This window comes from Stomoxys calcitrans, chromosome 5 (assembly GCF_963082655.1).
Source record: "Stomoxys calcitrans chromosome 5, idStoCalc2.1, whole genome shotgun sequence".
Lineage (NCBI taxonomy): Eukaryota > Metazoa > Arthropoda > Insecta > Diptera > Muscidae > Stomoxys > Stomoxys calcitrans.
Genome location: NC_081556.1, coordinates 72,749,846 through 72,776,634, shown reverse-complemented (window position 1 = coordinate 72,776,634; position 26,789 = coordinate 72,749,846). Strand labels below are relative to the sequence as shown.

The 26,789-nt window shown below is 38.1% G+C and overlaps 1 protein-coding gene across 3 annotated transcripts in view; it reads right to left on the bottom strand.

The window, feature by feature from the left end:
* Positions 1 to 1,208: 1,208 nt before the first annotated feature.
* The window catches only part of LOC106081361 (23 kDa integral membrane protein), a 58,385-nt gene continuing 32,804 nt past the window's right edge, over positions 1,209 to 26,789 (bottom strand). For 2 of the 3 annotated variants that reach the window (XM_013243256.2, XM_013243255.2), the window contains exons 3-6: positions 8,277 to 8,468; positions 7,782 to 7,943; positions 7,522 to 7,716; positions 1,209 to 1,824 (exon numbers count right to left, since the gene is read on the bottom strand). In XM_013243256.2, the coding sequence (XP_013098710.1) occupies positions 1,753 to 1,824; positions 7,522 to 7,716; positions 7,782 to 7,943; positions 8,277 to 8,468 (621 nt within the window). In that variant the 3' untranslated portion in view covers positions 1,209 to 1,752. Of the gene's footprint in view, positions 1,825 to 7,521; positions 7,717 to 7,781; positions 7,944 to 8,276; positions 8,469 to 12,462; positions 12,648 to 26,789 lie in introns of those variants that run through there. The other variant, XM_013243257.2, reaches the window with a different exon arrangement.

The following is a 26,789-nucleotide window of genomic DNA, read 5'->3' as shown; positions in this document are numbered from 1 at the left end:
CTATTCCGAGATACAGATATTTTTCTTTGGGGAGCGAAATGAAAACACGTTCGCCCCTTAACGTTCAAAATGAGTTTTTTGAGGTTACTTTTTAGTATTTAGAGCGCACAACAAGCAGATTACTGGCTTAGGTGTCAGCTCATAGTGGCATGGGACGGATTTATATCCGCACACTCAACCTAACCTAGCCGGAAAGATTTTACATAATATGATTTTTTTCAGTGTAATGGAATGTTAAACTTCATTCCATTACACTGAAAAAAAATTATGTGCAAAGTATTATCCGTGATTGTCCAGATCTCTGACTGCAGGATCGTATTATGGTCAGGCAGTCGAAAACAGATCTCAGTCTCTGGGCTTTCAATCTATACCCCCACTCACTGTCCTCTAGCTCTAATCCATCTGTATAGCATGATTGCCCTCTGGGAGATCATGATAAGGAAGCTCCATTTCATAGCCGAGATCGAACGGCATGTCGCAGGACGACACCTCATTGAGAAGAGGTTTAATATCTGATAAGCGGAGGGGATAAACACCGCTGAAAATTACTTGATAGTCTCGACAGAATTCAAATCAGGCATTCAGCGTCCACAGTTGTATGAGAACGGGATCTCGAAAATTTTTAATTTTATCATTAATAAAATTAAAAATGTAAACAATAAATCTATGATCAAGTCGTAATAGGCAATCATAATTAATAATTATTAATAATGGGCGTTTTTTGCGATGAATGGTATTCAATAAGACGCATCAATTTTAATGTTATGACCAAGAACTTAGGGTTGTTAGGGTTTGCCTTTATATTTAAAATTATTTCGGATGCATGGCGGTTGGTTCAAATAAATTTTGAGCGTGAATCAGACTTTGTTCTGAATAATTACAACTGAATTTCATATTAGGGATACCCCAAATAATTTCGCCCAAAATATCGATTTATTTATTTTACTTAATCTTTTCTTACGAGTGCAATGTATTTAAATGAACTAATTTAACCCAACACGCCGAGATTTGTATAAAATGTTTCATTTATCTTTGCCAAATGTACTTGACCAGCAGGAAAAAGTTTGTATCATTTTTTCTATGTATAATCTAATCTTCTGAAGATTTGACATTGAGCAATTGACATTTTGTTGGGCTTTATTTATTGCTACACGACCATTCTTAAGAATGTTAATAACGGTAGTAGGGGATTCACAACGGACCGGCTGTTTTGGTTTTTTAATTAATTTTTATTGTAATCAAACTAAATAGTAGTACATAAGCATTGTAGTATGTGTACACATAGTATATATTTTAATGCCATTTGGGGATTGATTTGTTCTCTACGAATACAAAAATATAAGACACTATTCACAAAGTCACAATAAATCATAATCAATGTTATTGTCAATATTATTATTAATTTGTACGCCTTAAAAAGATTGGGACAATCAGCGATAGACCGCCATGATATATAAAACAAAAATTCGAAAAGTTACAATAGAGAGAGTTTTGTTATCATAACAAAATAAAAAAAATAGTTAAGATAGTAGAGTACATTTGTTCGTTATACAAAACCAGGAAGTTCACTTATGTGACATTCCCAATAAAATTGAAAAGATGGATATGTTAAGATCAGCGCATCCACTAGCAGCTACAATAGGTGCTTCTGGTAAAGACCATAAAATGAGATTATGGTATTTGTCGTATTTAATTGCCCTAAAACTATTTGTAACCGGTATTCGTTGTAAATGTTGGCATTAGGGCAGATCTTCAATAAGCAGAACGACGCTTGTAGTTACGGATGTTGTTAGCCAGGCAACAGGCAAAGATGAATCCGGCAAACTGTAAAAGAACAAAGTATAATTTTAGTGATATTGGAGTTACTGATTAAAGACAAACAAATAAACTTCTCGAATGAGACGATTTCTATTTATATAATTCTTGAATATCAAATATCTTCTATTACATAAAAGTCAAAGTGATTTTGTTTACTGTCTCTTTGTTTCTTTCGTATAGAACAAGGAACGGCTTAACCAATCTTCTTGAACTTCAGTATGGTCTGGTAGGAATAATAGGCTATAGTATTTGTTGACATGGGAAGAGGGGCGAACCCTCCCCCTAACCTTTCTTTCCTATCTAGCGTTAAATCAGAAGAAAACATAGTTTTTTAGGTTGAAAACAGAAAATGATGCATACACCCATGCATGTGTTCATTAGTTGCTGTCAAAACAGCGACTGAAGCCAAGAGAATAAGAATAGGTGGAAATTGAGCATCAACCTTAGCGTAAAGAAAATTTTAGTTTTGCACACCCTGACCTATAGGAACTATATGAGAATCAAATATAAGTTATCAGTTATCTAAACGGAAAACTAATCCTTTCGGGGTAATATGATGATCGAGTATCGCCAACAGAATCCAGAAAAAAAACAAGTAAATGCGTGGTAGGTTCGGCCTGGCCGAATCTTATATATCCTCTACCATAGGTCGCATTTGTCGAGTTCTTTGCCCGGTATCTCTTTTTAGGCAAACAAAGGATAATGGATAAGAATTGCTAAACTTTTGGAGTTATATCAAGTTATGATCCGATTCGGACCTTAACTGAATTGATTGTTAGAGACCATGAAAGAAGTCATTATGTAAAATTCGGATAAGAATTGCGCCCTTTAAGGCTCAAGAAATAAAAGCGCAATATCGGTTTATATGGGAGCTTTTCCAGTCTATAGACCGATTCAAACCATATATGACACATATGTTGAAGGTCATAGGAGAAGCCGTTGTACAAAATTTCAGCCAAATCGGATAAGAATTGCGCCCTCTAGAGGCTTGGGAAATATAATCCTAAGATCGGTTTATATGGGAGCTGTATCAGGTAATGAATCGATTTTGGACCATACTTGCCATATAACACTTTATGCAAAATTTCAACCAAATCGGATAATGATAACGCCCTCTAGAGGCTCAAGAAATCAAGATCCCAGGTCGGATTATATGGCAGCTCATCCGGTTATAAAACGATTCGAACCATACTTAGCACAGCTGCTAGAAGTCAAAACAAAACAACTCATGCAAAATTTCAAAATTGCGCACTCTAGTGGCTTAAAAAGTCAAGATCCAAGATCGGTTTATATGGCAGCTATATCAAAACGTGGACCGATACGGCCCATATACAATCCCAACCGACCTACACTAATAAGAAGTAATTTTTTAAAATTTCGAGCGAGTAGCTTAACTCCATCGAAAGTTAGCGTGCTTACGACAGACAGGCGGACGGACATGGGGTCATAGACGAATATTTCGAGGTATTACAAACGGAATAACGAAATTGTTATGCCCCCATCCTATGGTGGAGGGTATAAAAATTTACAAAAAGAACATGTTGGTCGACCGGGACAATATGGGACTTAAATAAAACTTCTTTAGAAGAATAACACAAATCTGAGAATTATATTATGGACCAAATATCTGAGAGCCTCCGAAAATCCCCCTAACTGACCGGGACAATAGAACTTAAATGAAAGGTCTTTGAGAGTAAAGTACAAATCTGGGGACAAGTATGAGAGGGTCCGACACAAAACCCATCTAAATTTAGATTGCAATTTTTTGGGTTCTTCAATTTCACGGGAAACGGGAAAAATAATTACAATTTCCCGACATCCTGGGACGGGAACGGGAAAAACTATTTCGAAAGAAAGATTTTTATATGGTTTAAAGTATAGCAAGTAAAAGCGTGCTAAGTTCGGCTGGGCCGAATCTTATATACCCTATCTTTATAAGCAAACAAAGGATAATGAATACGAATTGCTATGCTATTGGAGCTATATGATGTTAGCGACTAGAAGTCATTGCGCAAAATTTCAGCCAAATCGAATAATAATTGGGGTCTATAGCGGCTTAAGAACTAAAATCGGGAGATGGGTTTATATGGGAGCTGTATCGGTTATAAACCGATTTCGACCATACTTAACACAGTTGTTGGAAGTCAAATTTCAGCCAAAACGGACAATAATTACGCGCTCTAGCGGCTCAAAAAGTCAAGATCAGCGATCGATTTATGTGGGAGCTATATCGGGTTATTTACCGATTTAGATCATACTCAGCATTTTTTTAAGAGTTAAAACAAAACATTTAATGCACATTTTCAGACAAACCGGACAAGAATTGGGCCCTGCAGTGACTCAAGATACAGGATCGATTTATGTGGCAGCTATATCAAAAAAACGTGGACCTATAGAGCCAATTTTCAATTCCAACCGTCCTACACTAATAGGAAGAATTCGTGCAAAATTTCCAGGGTCTAGCTTTATTCCTTCGAAAGTTAGCGTCCTTTCGACAGACGGACGGACATGGCTTAATCGACTTAGAATGTTAAGACGATCAGGAGTATACATATCAAACAATGAATATATTGGGTTGCCCAAAAAGTAATTGCGGATTTTTCATATAGTCGGCGTTGACAAATTTTTTCACAGCTTTTGACTCTGTAATTGCATTCTTTCTTCTGTCAGTTATCAGCTGTTACTTTTAGCTTGCTTTAGAAAAAAAGTGTAAAAAAAGTATATTTGATTAAAGTTCATTCTAAGATTTATTAAAAATGCATTAACTTTCTTTTAAAAAATCCGCAATTACTTTTTGGGCAACCCAATACTTTGTTGGGTATCAGATCAATATTTCGATGTGTTAGAAACGGATTGACGAAATAGGTATATATGCCTTCCATGCGTCAATTGAAGCGGGCTTGTCTGTACAGACATGAGCTTTAAGATAGCCCCACATAAAATAGTCTAAATGCGTTAAAACGCACGATCTAGGCGGCCAATTGACCGGTCCCGAACGTGAAATAAAATGTTCACCGAACTCGCCTCTCAATAAGTCCATTGTTACGCGTACTGTGTGACATGTGGTACCGTCTTGTTGAAGCCACATGTTATGCAAGTCAAGCTCATGAATTTTTGGCAAAACAAAAGTTGGATATCATCTTACGGTAGCGCTCACCATTCACAGTTACTTAATGATTCGCATCATCTTTGAAGAAGTACGGTCCAATGATGCCACCAGCCCATAAACCACACAAAACTGTGACTTTTTTTTATTTGCGTACCCGAGCCAAAAAATGAGCTTCGTCGTAAAATGGAAGAAGCGCGCGATGAACTTTCTTAACAGAACACGCATTTTGATAATAAAATTCAATAATTTGCAAGGGTTGTTCCTTTGTAAGACGATTCATAGTTAAATAATGGACCATACTAAAGATATTTGACAGTGAAACAAAACACGAAACGTGCGTGAGCGGTTTAAACCAGTGTTACCTAAAAAATTACCCTTTATTATGATACTCATAGGGGATGCATTTGAACAACAAATACGAAAACAAGTAATAAAAAGGCATTAATTTCGGCCGGGCCGAACTTTGGATACCCACCACCTCAGGTATAAATGTTAACCACCTTTCGTCATAATCCGGAGAAAAATGCATCATTTATGAACCCATTGCAGCTATATTTAAATATGGTCCGATTTGGACCAAACTCGGCACGGACGTCGAGGTGTCCAATAAATACAATTCACTATTCAAGTTGTTAAGACGGAATATTGATCAATATGGCAGCTATATCAAAATATAGACCTATTGGGCCATATTGAATGTGGATGGCGTAGGGCCTACTACAGCTCACTGTTTCAGCGAAATCGGGTAGCAAACGCTGCTTTTATAGGTCCAAATACTAAATTCGGAAGATCGGTATATATGGCAGCTGCATCCAACTATAGACCGATCCGACCAATATGGGGAACGGATGTCAGAAAGCCTAACGTAGGTTCTTGAGCCAAATTTCAGCGAAATCGGGTAATAAATATGGCTCTAATGGGCCTAAAACCTTAAATTGGAAGATCGATCCATATGGGGGCTATATCAAGACATATTCCGATAAAATCCATCTTCGACGTTACCCTGCCTAAAGACAAAAAAACTAGGCAAAGTTTAGCCTGGGCTTAGATTTTTACGACGATCAAGAATGAATATACACTGTAGGATCAGATATGGATATGTCGATGTGTTGCAAACGGAATGACAAATGTATCCCCATCACTGGGTGGTGGATCAAAAAGAAAACAATATAGATTAAAAACGGACCCCAAGGCCTTGGGCATCGGCTTCATAATATTTAATGGTCTGTTATGCGTGTTGTTTAATAAAATAAAACACTCAAACTTGCATCATATATTTAAACATTTTTATTGGAAATGTTCCAATTTTGGACCACTGTCGTTTGCACCACTTATCGTAATGTTTCTTCCACGGCCGCCTTTGAAGAAAAATAGACCAATTATGCCACCAATCCAAACACCACCCAAAAAGTGGACCGATCGGGACAATATTTCACAATATGTCAAACGAAATATATTTGAGTATAAAAAGTACGAAACTTATTTGTGAATTTGGGGTCAATTCTCAGTGAGGTCGCCAAAAATTCCTCCAAATGGACATGTATGCCGATCGAGACAATATGGGACTCAAATGAAAAAATGTTGGCCAACTTTCAAGCGTGGTTTCACCCAAAATATTTACATTTTAAAACAAAAAATTTAAAAAAAAAATTCTTCCCTGCAGCGTACAAGTTCGACTGGATGCTCTCTTGTCAGTGTTTGTAGTTACAAGAATTTAGTCCAAAAATATAAACACTGACGAAAGAGATTATATTTTTTATTTTAAAATGTAATTATTTTGTTTTGAATATGTTCAATTGTTTTAGTTTTTGAATAATTAATGTTCTAATTTATAGTTAATTCCCAGAGGAAGGTCACGAATTCAACATCCAAATTTTGTATATCGTTGGTCCAGGAAGGCCCAGTGCGACTTTAATATTGTTGTATCGGACAAATTTCTTAGAGATGTTTTTGAGAGTTTCTTCAAAATGGTCTTTACTTTAATTCGCTAGGGGGTGGAATATTCAAGTGATAACGAGAATAGTATTAAAACAATATCGGTTTAGTACTACAGCTAAGTTACAGCTACAGTTTTCTATTAAAAAGCTATACCTGTTTGGCAATAAATCTAATACGAAACGGAACTTACCGTTTTATATTTAATCCATACGGATTTGCTTTACTAGCAATACCATATGGTATTGAAACAAACGCGTTTGGTATACAATTGTCTATCATTGTAGGATATATTTCGGTAATTTAACTTAAGTTAAGAAAAAATGTACATAAAGCGAAACTAGTGAAACGTTCTAAGATCCGCCTGGCCGAATCTTGGGAACACATCACCATGGACTCGGAGCTATCGGGCCCTAAATCTGTTTTGATTTCTAAGAAATTCCCCAGTAATTCTTAGCTCTAAGCCTCAAAAGTCATCAGTGCCAAATTTCAAACAGAAACATATGGCTACGTCGAATCTTTAATAGATTCTTAATCAATTGGCATACCTTAACATCGGGTCCATCTTCCCTCAATATATAGATGTATATTGCATAACAAAATCATAGCAAATGATCTGGCAAGTTGAAAAATTTTAAATTAAAATCTTTATCACAAACCTCAATAGCTGCAATAACTAGTCCCGCATATTTGATAATGTCAGCATTTTTATCCCAGAAATCGACAAAAGCCTGTTTGCAGCCGACTTTAAAGACATTACTTTCGTTGCATTGTTTGGCACCATCGCAGCATGACAATGGGTAGTAACCTTGATAGCTGTAATCGCGCAATCCTCCTCTGCCACAGCACTCCATCTAAATTGTACATCAACACAGTCACTTTTTTCAAATCTGACAACCTCTGATACATTTGTACTTACGCTTATTTGAAGAGCATCCATGTAATCGGACTTGCGAGTCCTATTTTGCCATGCTTTTTCAACAACATCGCCCATGATAATCAAATACTTGTCTTTTTGTAGCCACATGTATGTTACCAGGACCAGTTGACCAATCATAAGGACAAATAGGAGAATGGAGTACTAAAAATTAAACAAATAGATTAATAATGTCATCCAGAAGAAATATAGAAGTCTTCTCAGAGAGTGTTTAACAAATTTTTAATCGTTTCTGCACATTCCATTAACGGAAAACTTAACTTCTTCAGTTCAAGGAAGAAAGAGTTAAGGGGAAAGGAAAGTGAACCTATTTCCCGTATCTTTCTCTCTCTCTCGTCGGAAATAGGTTAATAAATGGGAATGTAATGGCTCTATAAGTGATAAAGCAACATCGGGCCATGTATCACACTAATGGTATAGGATCAACATCTTATACATATTTTGATCAACATCTTATACATATTTTGTGGATCTTACGGTCATGGACATGCAGTAACTCTCCCTAATGGCTCCGCAGCATCCAAAGAACGAAATCATCAGTATCACTACGCCCAAAACAATCATTGTCACAGGGACCTGTTGCGTTTTAACCGCCTCTGCAAAATCTTCCACGGTGTGTACTTTCGAGAAAAGCAGAGCACCAAACACGATCAGTAATATGGCACATATCTGGAAAGAATAAGAGCACATGACATAAATGAATGAAAGAATATCATAAAGTAAATATCTCAACAGAAGAAAACTCTGCTCTCAAGTAGAAAAACATAAATGGCCTAACGAAAATCTAAACGGCTAACTGAAATAATTTCCTATTTGAAGAAATGTGAGCGCTGGCCAATCATTTTGAAAGCCACAGTGCCCTCTCATAAAACTCAGGTAAAGCAAAAATAGTTAAACTATCATGTTCTGCGCTGTTAAAATCTGTGACCAAGTATGTCCCAACGGGCATATGGACCAATTTGTACGATTTGTTCTATACTTTCTAAGTAAATCCAACAAATCTGCAATTATACGAATGGAGTATGCAATAAGGCAAACATAAAAATCGCACGAAAACGGATGATCAACCTACATATGTAGCGCACGAAATGCTAACGATTTGTAATCGCAATTTCCCTGAAAATCGGAGCAGGTGTCATAAGCATATCAGTATTTGGAGAGCAGCATCCATCAAATTTCGAAGAAACTTGTCCCCTGGTGGGCTCTACATTTCAAGCAATGTAACATAAGTTCAATGAACTGTATCATGTTGGTTATCAGATTTCGCTGAAATTGTATGATTGATTGGTGTTAAAGCTCTCTTCTTGCTTAGCAAATATGGTTTAGACGGGATCATAGTTAGATATATGAATCGAGTTTCTTGAAGTCATTAAACACATTTTTCACCTTAATTTACTTATTTTAGATTATTTATGTCATTTAAGCATTACTTTTGAAGGCTACCGTAGCGCAGAGGTTAGTATGTCTGCCTATGACGCTGAACGCCTGGGTTCGAATCCTGGCGAGACCATCAGAAAAAATTTTCAGTGGTGGTTTTCCCCTCCTAATGCGCGCAACATTTGTGAGGTACTATGCCATGTAAAACTTCTCTCCAAAGAGGTGTCGCACTGCGGCCTGCCGTTCGGACTCGGCTATAAAAGGGAGGCCCCTTATCATTGAGCTTTAACTAGAATCGGACTGCACTCTTTGATATGTGAGAAGTTTGCCCCTGTTCCTTAGTGAAATGTTCATTGGCAAATTTTGGATTTGCAAGCATTACCATTAACCAAGAATGCAATTTTTCAAAGTTCTCTTTCATCTTTTAAATAGATTTCTGCATTTTATATTTGCACTTCATGTTCACATTGTGCTAAATAAAACGGGCGTTAAGTACTAAAAACCTTAGTCTTTCATAATTCGTATAAAGTTATCCAAAAAGATGTACGATAATAAGAGACATTTCTGATATCTCCGTATTTCCTGAAATTTTTCAATAAAAATTGAAAGTAGTTCGTTTGAAAATAAACTTTTCGTTCCTTTTTCGTAACGGGCGTTACGTACTAGAACCTCTGATTAAAAGTGAAAGTTTTAAGTGACAGCTATCAGACTTACTTTTAAGTGACAGCTATCAGACTTACCGTTATGATACCACAGGAACAGGAGAAGAAAGATGCCTTCTAGTTCCTACGGTTGAACCATCCACATCGCTTTAAAACGACCATCAACTTGCAAATTTTGACCAATTCTCAAGGAAATGAGAACCTAAAGAGAAAAATAATTTTGGATTGATCACAACTAGCACTGTCTGTGTCCCACACATCTGTCGTTCGTTGGGCCTGATCCTGATGACTTAGTTTACATGTTGTTTGAGGCATACATTATTGCAAAGATTTCCGCTTGATACATACTACAGTGGTAGGGTAACCTTCTCGATATGACCAGTTCTAGTTCTCCAGTGTACACCCAAAGCCCAACTAGTCTTTTAATTTTCAATCATCCATATAGAAGTATATGTAACTTTTATTTCCAGGCATATTTTAGTTCCAAGAGTTACTTTTTCAAAATGTTAAATTTTGACCAAGATATTTTGCGCTTTCAGCAAAAGGAACATTATCATCCCCCAATGTGACGGGTGCTACAGTGGGTTACTTGTATCTCTTGCTGTCTTAGACGGATTTGCGCCTCGACCACTTTCGGTAGCCTACTTCATTGTCACACTTACAGCTTCTGAAGTATATCTCAAAGAGCTTCAGGAAACATTCAGCATATGCGACCACTTTTACACCTTTTTCTTCCAGAGACAATAAGATATTGTTAATGGCCATTTTTCAAAGTAGAGGAAACAGTACACCTCCATCTTTTTAGATCTACAGATCCCAAGCCTGCCTTAATGCATCTTTTAGTAAGTAAGTAAGTTAGTTGTCTTGAAACTCCAGCTCCTTCATGATTGTCGTCGATTTTTCATTATTGAAAACACCTTCAATGTCAAGAAATGCACCCATAGTATATATTTCTTGACAGCGAGGGAATCTTCTATGTAGCCGACTGGGTCATGAAGGGCTGTTGCCCTTACTATATGCACGCTGTCGCCAAAACAGGCGATCTTCAGGGATCTTTACTCTAAAATATGTTTCTATCAACCTCTCTAGGGTCTATAGCATAAAAGATGACACTAGATGACAGACTTAGAGGACAAAAATCTTTGCGTTCGTGTGGTAAGGTTTCTCTGCATTCGAATGAAAATGAACTTTGTGTCTCTCCATTCCACAGGTATATATATCAACGAGTACTTCTAGAGCTTAGGATAGATTAGAGTGGCAGTCTATTTTTTATATAGACTTACTTAGACAATTTTAGTCCATTGCGATACCACAGTAAAACAGACCAGGCCGCTGGTCTGGCTCTAATTATAATTACTGGTAATCCGAGCACCATTTCGGTTACCGGGACGAACTCATCCACTTCTGCATTTGTTTCTCCAATGCTGAAGCTTATACAACAATATTATCTGAACTTCCACATGTCTAGTGATGTGCATTAGCATCACTTCCCACAATGGGACCCTTTCTGCCTGCAAAAGCGGCTTCAACCAGTAACCTAAGGCTTGAAGCCAGCATTTCTGAATCGTATGCCATATAAAGGGAAGCCAACCAAGAAATGAGACTCTGTTTAGGTTATCTTTGCAATAATACAGTGAACCTGAGAGCAATGCGTTTTTATTATTCCAAGTCCTAAAAGAGCGTATTTTTTGCTGGAGAAGGGCTATGACCTGCAAAAATTAAAGGCTTGCGAAGATGAAATAGGTTCCAAACTTTTGATCGCCGAATAGGTTCAGGACTTGAACCAGGCGTCTTCGTCAAAAGCCCCTGCAGACCAGTTATTTGTCGGTTAGTGGAGCTTGCCGCAGCCGATCCATCAGTCGAGGTCTCAGTAGCAGCCTGATACCACTACTGCAGCTTTTGTATCTTTGAGGTCCATTTTAAGCCTACTCCTTGGCTCAAGATCTGCCGCTCCACGGTAAGCAGACGCAGATCATCAACTGTTTAGTGGATAACATCATCGGAGCTATCCCTAAGTGATTTTAATTTTTTCCGTAAATAAATACCTATTACGAGTTGTAGAATATTCCTGCGGATGGAAATAACAAAACGTACAATCCACTCAACGGTTCAAACAAAAATCAAGATTTGGGCTTAGTGGTCACAATTTGTACCTATCTACGAACGAATTACTACAGCATTATGTGGAAATATACAAGCATAAAGGAACTTTACCATCAATCATGATTAAATAAAGCTTACAAATAACTTCCCAGCATATGAGTTGCCAGCAAGAAAGTACAGAGATTGATTTTTATCAATATGTTTTGATAATTTCAGGGTAAGCTGATTGGACTTTGAAAAAATGTACCACATTTATATCAAAACTTTACAAATATATAAATGAATGCATATGTCAACAACCCTTTTTCATTTGCATTTATTACAACACAACGATATTATTACTTCAGCGCTCTAATTAACTTTATCATTGTTATCAGTCAAATTTGAAGTGGCTTCTGTTTGCCATAACGCTCATCCAAGTTTGTCGCCTAGCAAAAGGTCGGACAAAGTCGACCTTTTGATATCCTATACCTTTGTGGAACATAGGGAAATATAGGATCACTATATACAGCATCAATTACCATTTACTATCCAAAGCGATCTACATCAAAAATAAGTATTCGTGTGAAATTTCGAATAGCTAGCCATACTACATCAAAAGTTAGGGGGCTTTCGATAGACGTGCAACATCGCTAAATCGATATAAAACGCCATGACGCCATCAAGCATATGTGTTTTTAATGGTGTATTCACATTATGAACTTCATAAGAAATCAATACGTGAATATGTATTTCTAATATTTTTTTTGTTATTATAGCACAAAGATTCAGTAATCACTATATAAAAAAACCACCCGTCAAGTATCTTAGAAATTTTTTAGTAGTCAGCACAAAGAACGCAGCTTCGCGGAAAAAAAAATACAACTAAGTTGCATTGTTTCAAGTCCAAATATTTCATTGCATGCTCGTCATCATTTTAAGCTTTACATTTTCAAATGCAAAACGTTTTCAGAACAGAGCTAATAGTTAGACTAGTAGTAAGCAGTAAAAGGGGCGGAATTTAACACAAAACGTGAAAATATGTGAAGAGAAGACTGCAAGCTTTTTCACATTCGATGTCATCATCGCCGACATGTATTTAACAACGAAAGTATTCTGAATTTTTTCATTTTCGTTCTTTCCATCCATCGATTTTGGTCTACTGCGCCTGAATATGACGCAAGTGTTTCCGAATTTAATTAAATTATAATTTATGCATAAAGCCAAAAAATCAACAATATTGTATGTGTCTAATACAGTCATTCATGAATGTTTCGTGTTTCGATGAACAAAAGCTTATCTATACAAGAATGGCTACTCGTTTGTCGACTTATGGCCTACACAAAAGTTCTCCATCCACTGGGGGCGCAACATGATGCTAACACAAGATGGGGAAAACTTCCGACGTCAATATCTACACTGTGTGGAAATGAACCCTTTGGTCACCATGACTCCCTCTCTTTACCCAATTAAGGCATTTGATCCCCATATTGACCTTTACTAAGAAACAATTGGAAAATGGAAATAGGAATATTTGCGAGTTTCTAATGTAGTAAATTAATTAGAGTAAATTTGGTTTGCAATTGCTATGTCCATTGTTGTATCTAAAAATTAATACGAAAAAGTATCAAGAGGGATTTTCACATAGGCTTTTACATGGAGCGTATTGTATACTCTATAAACCAGCGTTGGGCACATGTGCTAGTGTGCGTAATATTTCCAAACCCATGGACTAATGTGCTGGCACAAATATGTGCAATAGTACAAACCATTAGTTAGCCTTGTATTTACCACAGGGCTAACTACTAAGCCAACCAAAAACACACGATTCCAAACGATCATTTCATACATACATACAGGTATATAAGGTATATTTGGCCACAGCCAAAAATAATTTAATTCTCCTACTTATTTTCTTAACTCGACAAAACTTGTATTAAAAAACATACGCCTGCAACTCTGACTATGAAGAATGGAGAAATTAAAAATTCAATTTTTTAATCGTAATCGTAAAAATTAAAAATTTATTCCCGGGATAGCTGTGAGCACCACACAGGCTGGAGTTTTGAGGTCCACTCTGTGTGGTGTCCATCGCTGTTACGGGAAGCTCAGATTCGAGCTACATACGGATTACTTGCTCCATACGGATCAGTTGCAACGGCATGCGCGGACAATCAGCGGTATCGAGCGGAGAGTCGCCGCCCGTCACCACTCTATAATGCTCGATATGACAAGGCGAGTTATTGGCGCCTTTAAATAACCAATTGCCACAATGTTCCCGCGGCAATCGGTACTTCGGCCGGAAAGAGCTTGCTCGCCTACAGGAGCCTGACGAGAAGGCCAGTTCCACATGCAAATGTAGCTACAACAACAACAACATTTTTATTTATATCCCCACACTTGGCTATTAAAAGGAGGTACCTTACCATTGAGTCAAAACTCAAATCGCAGAGGACGCAATGATATGATAGAAGGATTTCCACTGTTCCTTGGAGGTATAGTCGAATGCGAATTGGCATTCTTATTTCTTACTTCCTGTTTTTTTCAAACAGTTTTTTTCATTATCAAACATCAGGTAAAAGCGCGTTAAATAGTATTGGAAATGTGCGCATGTCTCTTCCATGAGTAAATTTTTTTTTCTCGTAAGCCAGGATTCACTAATAGAAGGTTAAGTACTTTGAGATAACATATAGTGAGTAAGACCCATGAACATCATTAAAATCTGCCTATGTGAATTTAACAAATATCAGTGTACATTTTTTCTCTGACAAAATGCATTATTTTTTCTTTTTATCTCACATCATTTTTATCTCACATCATAAAGTACAACTTGAAATAATTCAATTTTACATATTTTACCCATTCCATTTGAATTTGTATGTGAACAGTCGTAAATTCAAACAAGTTTGAAAATCGTAAATTCAATCCAATGTAATTTCAAAAAAATTTTATGTCAGCTGATCGTTTGGCGAAAATTTTTGGATGAATTAAATTTTTATTTCGTAAGGATGCATGCTCTCTAAGAAAAAATTGATGCAAGATTTTGTACCGAATACAAAACTACCTTTTATTCCTGACATTTCTTCACGGTTTCTTTTAAACTTAAAACGGATTATGCCCTATCAAAAGAATAAAGAAGTCAAATTAATGAGAACATGTAGTTCAAACACTTTCGGGGTTTATTTGGATTCTAGAATACACAATAAAAATTAAAGCGCTATATTTTCAAACGAATCCAAAGCGAAAAATAGGCTATAAATTGTTGTTTTGTTTTGTTTTCACGCATATAAATATGTACTTTAGGGTGGATAGTTTTTTAGCGCACAAAATATTATCAAGCAATCTAAGTGCAGTATAAATTCTAGTTGTCTGCAGTCTGGTGATTGCACAATCACCAGCAATTTTCTCTCCCAAAAGTGAAATTTGAAAAATTATCACTTTTCGAGTTTATAACGTACACGAATGTGTTCTTACTGAATGCTGTCTGACTGATCATTACTCAATAAAAAAAATGAGATGTTTGAGTGTACGACTCAATACGCTCAATGCGATAAACAAAGCAAAGATAACAAGTTTCTTTTGCAGTAAACGAAACAAACCCTTCCCATACCAATGAGTGCTACCCGATTCAAGTTTAAACTCAATGATAGGGAACCCCTTTTTTATAGCCGAGTCTGAACGGAGTGCCGTAGAGCGACACCTCTTTGACATACTACCCCACAAATGTCACCGCTGAAAACCTTTTCGAATATTATCGCCAGGATCGATCCCAGGCATTAAGTGTCATAAGCGACAATGCTAACTTCTACGCTACGATGGCCACTATTTCTATAGTACTTCTCCAACAAATCAGATTTGAAGATATTTCATTTTTTTGCATATAGGCTGAATCCTATGTATGTACCCTTCATCATGATCGCAAGTTCCTTGAGTTAACGATAATTTCCCCCATAATTCCCCTTTATTTGGTTATGGACCGATTCAAAATGCAAATTTCAGTCTAATCGCATATGAATTGCAGCCCTCTAGACGAGCAAAAATCAAAATAGAAGAAGTTAGCGTGCTTTTGGCGACAAGCCGATTTAAACTGTTTCAATTCTTTCCGTGACTAAAAATTAAATTATTGGACAGAACGAATTAAGTTTTTAAAAGTACACATAAAACTAAAGAAATAAATTTTCCTTTCTCATCTAGCGTTAAATCAGGATAAAAGTTTGTTTTTAAATTGAAAATAGATCAAATAAAAGCGTGCTTAGTTCGGCCAGGATGAATCTTGGAAACCCACTACCGTGGATTGTGCTAAAATATGAGAGCGATATTAGGTTATAGACCGATTAAACCCGTACTATGTGCAAAATTTCAGCTCAATTGCACAATAATTGCGGCTTCAGGAAGTCAAATCGGAAGATCGGTTTATATGGTAGCTATATCAGGTTATAAACCGATTCGGACCGTAATTAACATAGTTATTGGAAGTCTTTACAGAACACTTCATGAACAATTTCAGTCAAATCGGACAAAAATTGCGGATTCCAGGGTCTCTTGAAGTCAAATCGGGAGATCGGTTTATATGGGAGCTATATCTAAATCTGAACGGATATGGCCCATTTGCAATCCCCAACTACCTACATTAATATTAAATACCTGTGCAAAGCGGCTTGCTTTACGTGTTCGACCGTCATCGTGATTTCGACAGATGGACGGACGTCCGACGACGAACAAATTTCATGTAATTATGTTTAAAAAAATTATGATATTTCGCAACTATTCCGAAAGCTGAACAGAATACTCTGTTTAAGTGGTTATGCAGGGGTAATACATTTTATAAATTATTTTATTCGAACGTTCAAATGCGTTATGATTTGAGATGCTTCGAAAAAAATTATTATTCGTTTCCAGGAAAAATATTTTTTTAATCGTGATTCCTGATTGTCTCTGCGTCGTGATTTTTTCGTGAGTCGTGCGTGAGAAAAGTTTTTGACTCGTGAGCGTGCGTGAATTTGAGCGACATAAGAAATTCGTGCACGGGTAACATTTTTTTCCCGTGAGTGTGAGTGGAAAATCACTCACGCTCACATTTCTATTACAGTCGAATCCACATAATTGAAAACTGCAAAATACAATATGAAATACGTTTAAATTATCCGAAGTTTGTTGAACTTTACAACTTCAATAAGTTACAGACTTTGTAATCAAAAAATCTGGAATTATAAAAATAATCAGGAATAGATGCTGTGAAGCTAGTTAGAAATTAGTGCACGAAGTTAAATTGTAACATTCATTAATACATAATAATAACAATTAAGCGGAGTTGATATATTTTAATTGTGACTTTTTGCCATAAATTTGAATTTTAATAAAGGGATTAAAGGGAATTAAGCGGACTGAAATGTGTTAAAAAGTCCTTAAAATTAATTAGCTCAAGTGATTTTTATACCCAACACCATACGATGGAGTCATAATCATCTAGTCATTCCGTTTTTAACACCTCGAAATATTGATCTGTGACCCCATAAAGTTTGTATATTCTTGATATCTATGCATTTCGATTCGATCTAGCGATGTCCGTCCGTCCGTCTGTGGAAATCACGATAGCGGTCGAACGCGTAAAGCTAGCTAGCTAACTTGAAATTTTGCACAGATACTTCTTATTGATGAAGGTCTTTGGATAATGTAAATGGGCCATATCGGTTCAGATTTGGATATAGCTCCCATATACCGATCTCCGGATTTGACTTCTTGAGTCCTTAAAAGACTCAATCTTTGTCCGATTTGGCTGAAATTTTGCATACAGTGTTCTGCTACGACTTCCAACTATGTCAAGTATGGTCTCAATAGGTCTTTAAATTGATATAGCTGATATATATAGTGCATAATGATCCCGTGGTGAAAATAGGTTACTACATTTTTTGATATCTGAAGGGGGGGCGGACCCTCCCCCTTACCCTAATTTTCAGAAACGCCAGATCTCGGAGATGGGTGATGTGATTTAAGAGAAATTTTGTGAGCTCTCTTATAGTGACCTACAAACAAAAATTTAATATCCAAATTTCGGATGGGGTACCTATGGGGGCGCCCACCCCCAAACCTACTAGGAATCTGATATCAATATTCGGGAAAAGTGTCTATGGGGCCACCCCACCCCCATAACACCACTCAAATAGGAAGTATTTGCTGACCATTGCAATTTGAGGCTCAAATAAGATGTTTTTTAGAGTAGAACACAAATCTGATATATATTTGTAAAGCCAAGTCACTGAGAGGGCGCCCATCCCCCAAACCGAACATGTTTGCCCACTATGGAAAAGAATGAAAGGTATTTGGGAGTAGACCGTGAATCTGATATCAACATTCGGGACCAACAGTCTAGGGGACGTCCCACCACCATAACAACCCCCAAATATGACGTATTTTCTCACCATGACAATTTGGGTCTTAAAGAGGAGCTCGCTTTTGATAGCTTTTAGAAAACGAATGTGCTATCCAACTTTTAGACCAATGGCAATGTGGGGTTCAAATAAATGATATTTGAGACTACTTCACGATGCTGATAATTTTTAGGGCTAAGAGCTTCTGGTTACCAAATGACAAATATTGGGGAGTAGAGTGCAAAATATATACCCTCTTTCGGGACCAATATTCTTTTCCATATAAGGGCTTGGGAGTAGAATACGAATCTGAAATCCAAATGTGTGACCATGTATTTAGGGCACCGCCACTTCCTCAAAGAGTACACATTTACCGACCATGGTAATATGTGCCTTATATGAAAAGTATTTGAGATTGGAAAACTAATTTCATAACCAATTGTTGGAGCCAAGTGTTTGGGGACGCTTCATCCCATAAACTCCCCTTAAACCAATGGCAATATGAGGTTTAAATAAATGGTATTTGAGAGTAGATCTCGATGCTGATATATTTTTCAGGGTTAAGTCTCACCCCACCCCTCAAAACACCTCTAAATCTGACATATGTATTTACCGACCATTGCAATATAGGGCTCAAATGAATAGTATTTGGGAGTAGAGCACGAAATTGATACTCACTTTCGGGACCACGTTTTTGGGTTTCACACTACACCCTTAACCTACCAACCACCACCCTGGGTCTTTTAAGAATGGCCTTAACCCTCCGAGCGAATTCATAGACCAATTAAGATCATATGGATTTACATAAAGGCAGTCATATTGTTTTATACCATTTTCGTAGCATGGCAATTCACTAAAAGCTCTTTAATTGCCGAAAATTAATATTCAAAGGATAATTTTCTTCCATATAAAGTAAAAGAAGGTGCAGCGGAGCGGGCCGGGTTCAGCTAGTTCAAATAAAGTCTACTGATTTTCACAAAAGTAGTTTACTTGGCGAAAATTTCATTTATGTGAAACGAATTATTTTTTGCGTGTAGCTATATACAAAAATCCTTCTAATTATTTTCATCCACATAAAATTTAATTTGACTACTCAATTGGACACAAATTCTAAAGTTTGAATAACGGATAACCAAAAATAGCGAGCTACTTGACAACATTTCCGTAAAAACAAAGGTTTAGAATAGAATATGCTTCAGATTGTTTGCCAAATGTTGACACACAAACAAACAACAAAGCTTTATTCGAGCCTGTTCGATGTTTAGATTAGAAAAAATGAGTAGCATATTTCTATCAAGAAACCAGTTTACACGTTTTTGTTATGTTCTTTAATCGAGGTTAACCACAATCGGCATGTCTATGAATGTATTGTAAAACCAAAAAAAAAAAAACACGGTAAAAACACATCAGCTGCTATAACAAATCTAAAAATACAGATATCAAATAGAATAGAAATATTACAAAAAAAAAAAATCAACGAAGAAATTCACCAACAATTGGGAATTAAACAGTAAAAGAATCGAATCTTGAAGCAAATTGTGATTATTACGTTAACAATGAATCAAAACTTCAAAGCTTACTCTGCAAAGATTTCTGAGATATAACCTAAGAAGTTTTCTACCATAAAAAATAAATATTTGGTACTTTGTTTTCGTGATAACAACAAATTGTTTTTAGTGTAAAATTCTGAAGCTTATATTCCCTCTACATAGAGAGAATTTTTCGTCATAAATCTGATAACTTTCATAACTTTTTGTTCATAACTATTATGAAAAGTTCAGTGAAAAATCATTAATACGTATTATATAGGTTTTCTATGAAAAAACAATTAAAGAAAGTGTTAATGCCAAACCTTGTTCCTACCTGGTCCCCCTAATCTACTTTCTAAGTTTCGCAGCTATTTGCATTTGCATACACCCACATACCTCATACTTTATATGTGTGTGTGTGTGTGTCTCTCTTTGTACTAAAGATGTCTCGCTTTCAGCAGCCTTGTGTACTCCGTCGGCCTTTTCCTTTTCTTTTTCCTATTTCAAACTTACTTATTATCTGGGCTTCAACCACTGCTGTTCTTCCTGGTAAGAGTTTCGTTCAATCTCCAATTCAGAGCTTTCTTTTCCATCCAATAAAGAGATAATTGTAAATTCCCAATTTCTAACCCACCTGTGTTTTCATTTTTTTTCCTATTCTCCCCAAACTCACCTTGCGAGGAAAATATTTCTACTCCGAGAAATATTTTCCACGACTCCAGTGATTAAACCATCCACTTTCCTCCAGAGCTAACCCCCAACATTTTCATTGTGGTCCTTCGAACCGGATCTATTACTGGAAATCATCCCTTCATCACCATTTCATCCAACATACATATCATCATCGTCATCATAGAAAAAAAGGTGAGTTTGTGCTTTGTTCTATTCCATAAAAAGTGAAAACAATAGTGCTTTTTTCCAAATATTCATTGTGCTTCAGTTGTGTTTTGCCGACGGCATTTCGACATTTCCTAAACAGTGCTTCGAAATAAAATTTTTCAAAAACCGTACTGAAAAAATTTTTTTTCCAACTATTCGGTTATTAATTTTCTTAAAATTTGGTGGAAGTGAATTTCATTAAATTCCATAGAGAAATTTAAGTAACAGTGTGCTTTGCCTCTATAAGAATTGCCATTAATTTGCAAAAAAATAACATAAGATTTTATATTTCAATCGGTGTCGCGGCAGTGTGTTCCTTTGGTTTCTTTTCTTTTTCAATCGTGGTGCATTGAAAGTGATCTTTGCCCTCTTTCATATGCTGCAGTCGCCCATAGCATTATTTCGTCGTTGTTAATAGTTCTCGCACTTCCACAGCCTTTCCTACAAGCACAGTGATTGTTGTTATTGTTTTTTTTTTTTTTAGAACTAACCAACGTTGATCTCCATAACTAACATCCAATATACATACATCCATATATACACACAACTGAACGTACATACAAACATTTCTTGTTATTCGCTTCTCTTGAGTTTCGTTGCGGGTGACATTGCTACTGCGAAGAGAATAAGAGACTTCTGTGTTGCTTTGAATTTGTTCATTCGCTCTTATATACTCTTTGTTTGCCGTGCACCCTACAGTCATTCCGTTTGTGTGGTCGCGACTCGGGGCGTTTGAGACATACCTTATATTTTGGTTCCATTGGCATATATATGCATTTGTGTGATACCCTGATCGGTCAGAGATATATATAGTGCACCCTACAGCCGGTCATAGTCGACTTTTGGTACAAAACTTTGATTTTTTCGAAAAGTAAATTTTTTTCTGATTTTCTTCACGAGACTGTTTTCGTTTGGTGTTCGTGTAAAGCAAAAATCGTATTTGCACCCTACAGTGAGCCAAGGTCGACTTTTGGATCCAAAAAGTTCGAATTTTCATAATTTTCAAGAGAATTTTTTTTCCTCTGCTGATTTTAAGAGTTTCAATACTATAGAGGCATTTCGAACTTATTTCAACCGGCGCAACTGTTCATTCTTCTGTTTTCCGGAAATATTACGCATACGCCTACGTCATTTTCAACGTTTTTTTTCGATACCAGTTCCATTTTTTCGGATTTACTGTTCATTTAGATAGGTTTTTTCCCTAACCTATTTAAGAGAGCTAAGTGCGTCTGGTTCAGAGCTAATTCTACTTTTTTCTTTCAAGTTCGAATATGTCTTTAGAGTCGTTCATTCGCTTAGCTGATCGCCTTGTCGCATTCAATGCTGATATAGGTGATAATACGCTTCCGCTCTCATCGATTCACTTAATTAATATACACATGACAGAGCTGAAGTCATTATGGAGCGACATTAAGTCCACTTTCGATACATTCATGGCTGATCGTGATAGTGAGCAAGACGAAGACGAGGGCGGTGCAGACGATTCCGTAAATGCATCCGAGCTGGAGACCTTCCGAGCCAAGTTTAAGAGTTCTTATGTGACTTACTGCAACTGCTTGGCGACATTGTCACAGCTCGCGGAGGAGTTTCAGTTGCCGGCAACTAAGATTTCTCCAAGCCAACGTCTTGTCGCAAATCCACCTGTTTCCGAAGGTCATCCAGAATTTCAAGACACTCCGTCTTCTACGGGAAGGACTGATTATTCCTTTCATCTCCCGCCATGTGATACAGAGGTTTTCCACGGTGATTACATGTCCTGGCCTACTTTCAGAGACATGTTTACGGCAGTGTACATAAAGAATTCCAGACTTAGTTTTGTCGAGCGTCTGTTTCACTTGACGCAAAAAACGCGAGGCGAGGCTCGTGACATTGTTCAGAGGAGCCCTTTGACGAATGATGGTTTCCATTTGGCATGGAAAAATCTATGCGCTCGTTATGAGAATAGACGAATCCTTGTTAACGGGCAGCTAAAGGTTTTGTTCAATCTTCCTTCCATTTCCAAAGAGTCCGCCAGTGCACTTAAACAGTTGCAGCGCGACCTTACTTCTTGTATCTCGGCCCTAGAGTTGTATGACATTGATGTCAGAGGTTGGGACCCTCTATTCGTATTTCTCTGTTCGAATCGTCTTCCAGAGTCCACACTTACCTTATGGGAGCAGGGTCTCGCAGATAAGACTGCAATTCCTAAGTGGTCTGACCTTGACTCCTTTCTTACGAATAGATACCGGACACTGGAGTCCGTTTCTGAAATGCGTGCCAATCCCAATGCAAGGGATCAAGATTCAAAATCCAATAGCACGAATACTAAGAGTTCGAGAAATATTAATTCATTCCAAGTGAGAGTTTCGGGTCCACAATGTCCTTTATGTCCAAGAGAGTTCCATGTGATTAGGAAGTGTCCTAAGTTCATAGCAATGGACATTAATCAGAGAAAGTCCGAGATAAGGAAGCAAGGTCTGTGTTTGAACTGTTTTTCTAAAACTCATCACGTTCGAAATTGTACAAGCAAGAACACTTGTTTCCAGTGCCAGAGGAAGCATAATACTTTGCTTCATGAGAGTTCCGCTAATCCAGAGGCCAGTAACTCAAGAGTGCAGACTCCGGCAAATACAAATTCAGGTTTGAATGCAAACTCCTCACCTTTCGCTCCTAGTCCTATACAGTCCACTAGTTCTGGTACGGGAGTCGTTCAAACCTATTTCTCTTCCAGTTCTCGTGGCGTTTTGCTGGGGACTGCTTTGGTTGATGTGTTGCACTTGGGTGTTACGTACCAGGCACGAGTGCTTTTGGATTCTGGGTCGCAGGGTACATTCATTTCAGAGAGACTTTTCAATAGATTGCAGCTCCCATATAGAAAAGTCAATGCTCAGATTTCTGGTCTGAATGATTCCATGGCTGCTTCCGTTCGAAAGGAATGTACTCTGCTTCTATGTTCGAGATATGCAGATGCTCAAATTTCGGTTAAGGCCTTCGTTATTACTAATTTATCTGGTGCCCTTCCATCTCATTCAATACCCCCCTCCATCTTCTCTCAGCTGCCCCAATTCGAGCTGGCAGATCCACTATTTCACAGGAGTTCCAGTATTGATATTCTGATTGGTGGTGACTTCCTTCCTTCCATCATGCGGTCCGGCGTGAAGCATGATATTTGTGGTTCCTTGATGGGCCAAAATACCATCTTTGGATGGATTTTGACTGGCCCCATTCCGATCCAATCTCCATCTCCATATTCCAGAATTATTTCCAACTTTTGTGAAATCTCTTTGGACAAAGAGATTTCGAGATTTTGGGAGGTGGAGAATCTTCCAAGGAAGAACTTTGTGTCAGCAGCTGATAGATTTTGTGAGGAATTGTTCGTTTCAACTACTAAGAGGGATGAAGATGGAAGGTACGTTGTTCATCTTCCGTTCAAAAGAGATTTTCCCAAGAGTATATCTCTAGGTAATTCACGGACAAGTGCTATGGCCCAATTTTTGAGAAATGAAGTCCGCCTCCTTCGCAATCTTGCGTTCAAGGATGAGTATGATTCCGTTATCCAAGAGTACGCGAATTTAAGCCACATGTGTCAAGTTGAGACTTCTAGTTCTATGGGAAGTGCGTCTCATTACTACCTGCCGCACCATGCGGTTATAAAACCAGAGAGCACTACCACCAAAGTTCGGGTGGTTTTCAATGCTTCTTCACCTTCCTCTAATGGCGTGAGTCTTAATGACACTTTGCATACAGGTCCTGTGTTGCAGAGTGATCTGACTGTGTTGATTCTCAAGTGGCGATTCTTTCGGTATGTGTTCAATGCCGACATTCAAAAGATGTACCGGCAGATTAGAGTTCATCCCAATCACACACCGTTCCAAAGAGTTCTATTTCGAAGAGATCCAAGTGACGACGTTCAAGATTTCGAGTTGAAGACTGTCACTTTCGGTGTGAATTGTGCTCCATACTTAGCTATTCGCACTCTTTTCCAACTTGCTGATGACGTTCGATCCAGTCATCCTATTGCCAGTGAAATACTTCGCAGTTCTATGTACGTGGATGATGCCCTAGTGGGTGCACATTCGCTGCAGAAGGCAATGCAGTCTAAGGAGCAGTTGATATCCGCTTTGGCTTCGGCCGGCTTCCTCCTGAGAAAATGGACAGCAAATTCAAAGGATATTCTAGCAGGTCTTCCTTCCGATCATTTGCTGTGTGAAGATTTTTTGGACTTCGACGACAGTAGCACAGCAAAAATGCTAGGAATTCGTTGGAATGCTCGATCCGATTCGTTCTATTTCACTACAAAGCCATTCCCAGATTCATCCAGAGATACTAAAAGAGAACTCCTTTCCCAGATTTCAAAGCTTTTCGATCCTGCTGGTTGGCTATCGCCATGTATTGTGGTAGCAAAGATTCTTATGCAGAGGATATGGTCAGAGGGTACGGGCTGGGACGAGGTCGTTACCCCTGGCACACTTGCAAAGTGGAAAGAGTTTCAGACGTGTTATTCGGCTATAAATGAAGTTCGAATTCCGAGGTGGCTTCATTATGTTCCTTCCGCCGATATTCAATTCCATGGCTTCTGTGATGCTTCAGAAAGGGCATACGCAGCAGCTTTGTATGTGCGAATAGCTACAACTACTTCGGTCTCCACACATTTGGTCTATTCAAAGACAAGAGTGGCTCCTGTTAAGACATTGTCCATTCCGAGGTTAGAGCTTTGTGGGGCTGTTCTATTGGCAGAGATGTTAGATACATTACTTCCGACACTTAACATTCCCAAGTATTCTCTTTTCTGTTGGACAGACTCCACTATTGTCCTTTCCTGGCTTTCGAAACCTCCGTGTTGTTGGGCAACATTTGTTGCAAACCGAATTTCAAGTATAGTTCAAGTGGTTGACCCCTCCAAGTTCGGTCATGTTCCTTCAGAGACGAATCCTGCCGACCTCGCTAGCCGAGGTCTCCTGCCTCAGGATATCGTCGCAAATGAGTTGTGGTGGTCGGGACCTGAGTGGCTCCGCGACTCCCCTGAGTGTTGGCCTAATTCTGTTCAATCCACTATTCCCGAGATAGATTTGGAGCGTAAAGCCATAAAGGTTCATCATACTTACTTTCAGGACTACCAGGACGTTCTTGAACGTTTTTCTTCCTATCCACGAGCGCTACGTGTACTGGCTTATGTGTATCGATTCTTCTATCGTACTCATCCAAGATTTCGTTCCAGCTTTTCAAAGCAGTCCACTTTGATCACAAGTTCTGAGCTTGTACTGGTTAGAGATGGATTGATTCGAGTGTGTCAAAAAGCGTGTTTTCCAAATGAGTACAAGTGTTTGTCGTCACAAGAGCAAATTTCGAAATCAAGTTCTATTCTGAACTTAAACCCGTTCCTGGACGCTGAGGGGCTAATTCGTTCATGTGGCCGGCTGGAATCGTCAGTCGGCCTTCCGTACAATGAGAGACACCCGATAATAATGCCCTACGGTTGTCAATATTCCAGGCTGCTCGTGAAGTTCATCCACCAACTTACTATCCACGGTGGGAATCAGCTTGTACTTCGTATGGTCAGATCACAGTACTGGATCCCGAAGGTCAAGAATTTAATCAAAACGACCATCAATAAGTGCAAGCCTTGCATTCTCTACAAGAGGCGTTGTCAGCAGCAGCTCATGGCGGCTTTGCCGCCAGAGCGCACCGAGTTCACTCGTCCATTCACTCGAACGGGTTTGGATTTCGCGGGTCCTTTCGACATAAAGAGTTACAGTGGGCGGGCCTGTCGTATTACGAAAGGCTACGTCTGCGTTTTCGTGTGCTTCTCCACAAAGGCGATACACTTAGAGGCGACGTCCGATTTGTCCACTCCCACGTTCTTAGCGGCTTTCCATCGTTTTGTTTCTCGGCGGGGTTGTCCGTTGCATCTATATTCCGATAACGGTACAACTTTCGTCGGAGCTTCCAGGATCTTAGAGAGAGAATTTATTCATGCTGCTCGTGCTGGAACTGAGTCGAACTATGCGCACCAGTCTTTGAGTTGGCATTTCATCCCGCCTGGAGCTCCTCATATGGGAGGACTCTGGGAAGCGGGAGTAAAGAGTTTTAAGTCCCATTTTCGAAAATTTGCTG